This window comes from Boleophthalmus pectinirostris, unplaced genomic scaffold (genome assembly GCF_026225935.1).
Source record: "Boleophthalmus pectinirostris isolate CB_2022bp ecotype Guang Dong unplaced genomic scaffold, ASM2622593v1 HiC_scaffold_12, whole genome shotgun sequence".
Classification (NCBI taxonomy): Eukaryota; Metazoa; Chordata; class Actinopteri; order Gobiiformes; family Gobiidae; genus Boleophthalmus; species Boleophthalmus pectinirostris.
This window is the reverse complement of record NW_026571018.1, coordinates 39,172,115-39,178,503: the sequence shown is the minus strand read 5'-3', so window position 1 is coordinate 39,178,503 and position 6,389 is coordinate 39,172,115. Positions and strand designations below refer to the sequence as shown.

At 43.7% G+C, this 6,389-nt stretch overlaps 1 protein-coding gene across 1 annotated transcript in view; it reads right to left on the bottom strand.

The window, feature by feature from the left end:
• Positions 1-2,294: 2,294 nt before the first annotated feature.
• The window catches only part of LOC110173671 (zinc finger protein 184-like), a 21,481-nt gene continuing 17,386 nt past the window's right edge, over positions 2,295-6,389 (bottom strand). Inside the window, exons 7-8 of the mRNA XM_055148282.1 lie at positions 5,758-5,930; positions 2,295-3,852 (exon numbers count right to left, since the gene is read on the bottom strand). Coding sequence (XP_055004257.1) covers positions 2,415-3,852; positions 5,758-5,930 — 1,611 coding nt within the window. The 3' untranslated portion in view covers positions 2,295-2,414. The remainder of the gene's footprint in view (positions 3,853-5,757; positions 5,931-6,389) is intronic.

Genomic DNA, 6,389 nt, shown 5'->3' with positions numbered 1-6,389 from the left:
CACCTCCACGACTCATTTATCTTCTCTGAACACAACTGGGAATCGATACTTCTGCATAAACTTCTCATATTTTTAAATTTGGCCCAAATCATCAAACAAATTAGACACAAGAATGATTTTTTTGTCAGATTATTTTTTTACCTTTTAGAATGTTTTCATTGATCATTTTATACACACACACACACACACACACATATATATATATATATATATATATATATATATATATACATATAATACATGCACACTGTTGGGCAAGTTACTTTAAAACTGTAATGTGTTATTTATGACTTATTACTGTCATTTGTTACATGTAATTTGTTACATTACAATATTACTGTGTTTAAAATGTAAAACATTACACGACTATTAAGTTACTCTCACCAAAATAACTGTGAAGATGCTGAACTTTTGCCCCGTATATGGACTGAACCAAGACTAAACCAGGACTGAACCAGGACTAAACCAGAGCTGAACTAGGACTTAAGCAGGACTCAGTGTTGGGACGAGCTCGGAGGTGACCGCAGGAGGTGACCGCAGGAGGTGACCGCAGGAGGTGACCGCAGGAGGTAAACGTGGCCGTCGCCTGATCGAGCTTTACAGACACTCTGCTGTGGGGCTTGTGGTCCTGATTTCAGTAACTACTTGTGGGGACCCGACCCGGTGCAGGACTCTGCTACAGCCGCTCGACCTCTCTCTTCCAGAAGTGTCCAGAAGTCCAACTTTTTGTGCGATGGTTTGTATCGTCCTCTGTCTTTTGGATGTGACCGCAGGAGCCTTTGTCGGTGCAGAACGTTTCGTCGACATTGGGGATTTTGTCGGGGAGAAAACGTACAAACATACAACACTTCACAATCCCACTGATACAGATCCAACATTTATTTATATTTGTCAGCTGAACACATTCTGTACTGTACAGGAGACACGAGTCCCTCAGCCAATCAGGACGCAGCGAGAGAAACACACGTGTTCATACACTGTAAAAACAAAAGACATGCAAAATTGCACTAAAAAAATCAGCGAGACCACAAAAGGTGAAAGCAGGATAGAGAAAAGACTGTAAACAAGGTCTAAACCAGAACTGATCCAGGTCTAAACCAGGTCTAAACCAGGTCTAAACAGCGCGGAGTTCTGCATCGGTGCTTTCGTCAGAACTGACGTCTACGCGGCCGCGTCTCTGGCGTTTCATCGCTGCCGATATCGCGGTGATTTTAGCGAATTTGTATGAAGAAAAACCCACCACTTCAATCCAGGATAAAAAAACTTTGTGACGGACGTTACTCACATTTGTACACAGGAAAATATTATTTTTTTTTCCCTGTAATGCCACATTACTACATTACAGCAAAAAGCAACGCATTACTGTAATTCATTACTTTTATAACACGTTACTCCAACACTGTGTATGTGTATATGTATATATATATTTATATATACAGATGTGTGCTTGTATGCATTTACTTATGTGTAAATGGATACTGAACATCTCTAATGAAATGAATAAATATATATTAACAAACATGTTTGTATTAACTCACTCTACATGATTCTGGGGTTTTTATTTTGCAATTTTGTCCGTAAATAAATTTCTATTCCTGATATAGAACTCATCTTCAGATTCTCTCCTGTAACTTCTCTCAGTGAGCTTCATTTGACTGGAGCTGAACGTTGTGGGTGACGTCAAACTCCCTCAGTCCACTTTTTATACAAAGTCTCTGGTCCAGCCCAGTTTTCAGGCCAGAATCAGAGTATAGAATCAGAGTCTTGCTCAAGGGCAGCGTCAGCAGAGAACCAGCACCTGCATTTTTTTTTTTTACCAGTACATTTCATCACAGAAGAGTCACGTTTTTATACAGCACTTCTCCACCTCAGCTTCTGACAGGTGAGACGCCATTGAGATCATTTCAACAATTTTTTCTACTTTTCTTCACAAATTGCTTCTTTATTGGTTTAAAACGAACTAGAATTTATTTACAAAAGGTTTTATGCCTCCAGAAATTAGAGAATCATAAAAACCTCTGTCACACTTCACACACGTCACACTGCTGCAGACCTCCGGCTCCGGGGACAAACTCTCCACCGACTGAGCCGCGCTTTCACCTACACGACTCCATCTCCATTTTAAAACATTTAAACAGCCAGAGCCTGTGGGTGTGTTGTGTTCAGTTTAACTCTGTCCGGTGTGAATCCTCATGTGTCAGTTTAACTCTGTCCGGTGTGAATCCTCATGTGTCTGTTTAACTCTGTTCGGTGTGAATCCTCATGTGTCAGTTTAACTCTGTCCTAGTGTGAATCCTCGTGTGTCAGTTTTAACTCTGTCCGGTGTGAATCCTCGTGTGTCAGTTTAACTCTGTCCAGTGTGAATCCTCATGTGTCAGTTTAACTCTGTCCAGTGTGAATCCTCGTGTGTCAGTTTAACTCTCTCCGGTGTGAATCCTCATGTGGCTGTGGAGGGAGGAGCTGAGGTAGAAGTGGGCGTGGCACAGGGAGCAGCCGAAGCGCCGCTCGTGCGTGTGCGTCCTCGCGTGGCGGCTCAGCGTGGAGCTCGACGAAAACCACGTGTTGCAGACCGAGCAGCTGAAAGGTTTCTCGCCGGTGTGAATCCGCGCGTGGCACTTGAGCGACGCGTTGGACGTGAAGCGGGCGCCGCACGCCGAGCAGCCGTACGGTTTCTCGCCCGTGTGGCTCCTCGCGTGGCACTTCAGCGCGTAGCTCGACGTCAGGCGCTTGCCGCACGCCGAACAGCTGTAAGGCTTCTCCCCCGTGTGCGTCCTCATGTGGACTTTGAGGGAAAAGTTCGACGTCAGTTTGGCGTCGCACAGGGAGCAGCCGAAAGGTTTCTCCCCCGTGTGAGTCCTCGTGTGGATTTTCACGTGGCACCTCGAGACGAAACGTTTACCGCACACCGAGCAGCTGTAGGGTTTTTCCGGCGTGTGCGTTCTCTTGTGTTCACTAAGTTCCGTTTTGTGCTTGAATGTTTTCTTACAGACTGAGCAGCTGTAAGATTTCACTTCCGCGTGGCTCCTCGTGTGTCTTTTCAGATAATAACTCGAGGTAAAGTGCATGTCACAGACCGAACAGCTGTAAGGTTTGTCCCCCGTGTGCGTCCTCTCATGATACTGGAGACCGGTGGAATGGGCAAAACGTTTCTCGCAGACCGAGCAGCTGTAAGGTTTGTCCCCCGTGTGGATTCTCATGTGCACCGCGACGCTGCTCTTCTGACTGAACGTTTTCTTGCAGATTAAACAGCTGTAAGGTTTGTCCCCGGTGTGCGTCCTCCTGTGGACGTACAGGCTCGTCTCGTACGTGAACGTTTTCTGACACACTGAGCAGCTGAAGGGTTTGTCGCCCGTGTGCGTCCTCATGTGTCCCACGAGATTACGCTTCCGGGCGAATGTTTTCTTACACACCGAACAGCTGAATGGTTCCTCTCCGGCGTGAAGTCTGACGTGTCTTTGAAAACACTTTTTATACCCAAATCTCTTTTTACAAACCGAGCATTTGTGTTTCTTGCGTTTGGCTCTCGCAGCTGTTCCTGACACGTGTCCACGGTCCAGGGCGGTTCTGGTCTCGGGGTCGGGCCGGTGCTCGGGGGACAGACTCAGGTTCGGGGCGGCGCTGATTCTGCTGCTTCTGGTTCTGGTCTGGACCCGTCTGAAGCGTCCGCCGGCCTCCGTCTCCGTCCGTGGAGGCGAACAGCTGAAAGGAGCTCTCCAGTCTTCATCGGCGTCAGAGGAGTGGTCCGTGTCGCCCTCTGTCTCTGAGCGGACGCGTGTCTCGTCGCTGAGCTCCTGTCCCTGTGTTTCTGACTCTTCTGTCTTCACGTCCACTGCACTGGACTCGGGGACGCACCTGAAAATCAACAAACACACAATCACACTTTTGTCTAGAGCAGGAGTGGACAAACTTTTTAACTCGTGGGCCACAGACGCTTCTCAAATGTGACAGAAGGTCCAGAACAGGAGCAAATGTTTGAAGTTTTTTGGTATTTCACCTCATCAGAGAAATAATAACATGTGATCTGACTTCCTCTGTCTGTTTATTCGCTTCATCAGCACGTTTTATGATAAAGTGACGACTAGGGACGGGCATTCGATGAAATTTTCTTAATCGATTGTCGGAAGAATTAACGATCGATTATCAATTAATCATTAATGTTTTTATATTAAAATGATCATCATTATTATTACTATCTGCACTAATCTGCATAAATAAATTCAACTTTACGACATATAAACATAACGACTCTAGATCCACATCAGCTGTTTGACATTATAATGTGTTTAATTCAGTTTTGTTCAAATCTCACAGAAACAAAACTTAAAACCACATCACTAATTTACATAAACTAAGTGAAGATAAAACTCCAGCTCTTGTGTCGCTGATGTGGTTCAACTTGTGTTGGATTAAAAGACATGACTCAGGTGAATACAGGTCAGTGTGACCAGATTTGTGTTTGTCAAAACCAGGACAGCGTACGGGGGGAGGGGGGCGGGGCCTCGTCATCCACATTGAGCGACTCTCACCTGGAAAAACTTTTTCCCACTGGACACAGAAACATATGTGCTGCTTTATCCACTGTGCACATGGACTCACACTTGTCCCAACGCAACGGAAAGTGTGGAATTTCTTCTACAAATCCTGGTTAAATCCACATTTGTGCTTCGGTTCGTTACAGACTGACCCACTGTTTGTGTCTCGCTCCTTCTGATGCAGAGACACATGTACACACCTGTTTGGTCACGACACACACACATACATTCAGTTTGTCCATTAAAATGAACGGAATCGATGAAATTCTCAATGATCAATTATCGATTAATCGACTAATCATGCCCATCCCTAGTGACGACTGATATTAGATTCTTTAAAAACGCTACAGACTCTTTGTGTATCAGGCACAGCAGCTGATCGGTGTTCGGTAAAAAATATTTAGTCGTCCACTCCTTATTAAACAGTCGACATTCTCTGTCCACCTTCCTTTTTTTTTTTTGCTCCACTCGTCGGTACAGAAGCGTCGAGGGGTCAATACAGAATCATCTGAAAGCAGCTGACTGGTTGCTCCATTGGTAAACCAAACCAGGACTGAACCTGGACTTAGACTGGGACCAGACCAGCGCTGAAAACGGTTCAGTCCTGGTTCAGTCCGTTATCCGTTTTTTCCATTTTTCATTTAAACACAAAATCGAAAACTGAAAAAAATGAATCTTTATCTGTTTTTTCATTTTGGTTTTGGAGACAAATAATGAAGAAAATAGCTGTTTTTTTTTTGGTTGTTTGTTGTCTTATTTTTGGTTTTAGTTTGAAAAACGAACGAAAGACACGCGGATTTGAAATCTGCAGCTGAAAACGGGAATCGAGCAGCGGAAAGAAAGTTTGGAACGAGCGAGAAACTTGTGTTTGACTGGAGAAAAACGAAGGAAACTCGAACTGCAAACGAAGAAAACAAAAAAAGCTCATCTGTAAAGACTCAGAAGATTCAGCTCGAGTTGTCGGAGGATGAAGAATTGAAGTGATTTAGTGATTTGGAGTGAGATGGAGACTTTTTAAACTTGTTCTGTTCTGTTTTTTTTTTTACTACAACTTCACTTCACACAGGAAATGTCGGCTCCTGATCTCTCAGTTTATAAAATACACTTCCCAAAAAAATGTGACTTGTGTTTTTTTCTTCTTCATTATTCATTTTTTGGCTGGTGAGATTTAAACTCTGGAAAATACGGTAATTAAAAGCATCAGTTGTCAGTGTTTGAGGCTCACAGGTGCAGCTGCTCTTCCTCCTCTTTGACTCTCGGTTCTTCGGGCTCCTCTTTAACCCGGAGACTCTCTGGAGGCTCCCGGTTCAGGTCCGGACTCACTCGGGGGATCTGGACACCTGCAGGGACGTGAGGACAAAGGTCACCGCGGCGACATTTCCCACGTTTACACCAGAGCTTTAATTTTAAATAACAATAATTTAATTCAGAATAAAAATGAATTCCGCTTTAAAACGTCCCTGTAAACACTTAATTCCAAATGAAAATGATGATTCGGAATTAAAATCAGTTATGAAGTAAGTGTTTGGTTTATTCTGATTTTAAAGTTAATTTATTCCTCGATCATGTAAACGTTTATTCTTTTTATTCTTTTCATTCTTCAAAATAATTCCGGTCGTTCAGCACATGCTCGTTGTGTCGCCCTTAAGATCAAAAATCCCCAGAAAGACAGACATTGTGACTGTGAGCGGCGTCGCCTCTCCACAGATCTGACCTGGATCTTGGTTTGGTTTGGTCTCTGTGAAGGTTTAATGTTGTCATATATTGTCTTTATTTTTTTTGCACCAACAACTCAACTTTTTTTCCTTTTTTTTTTTTTCCTTTGCAGCAATGGCAAAATTTGATTTTTATTAGATT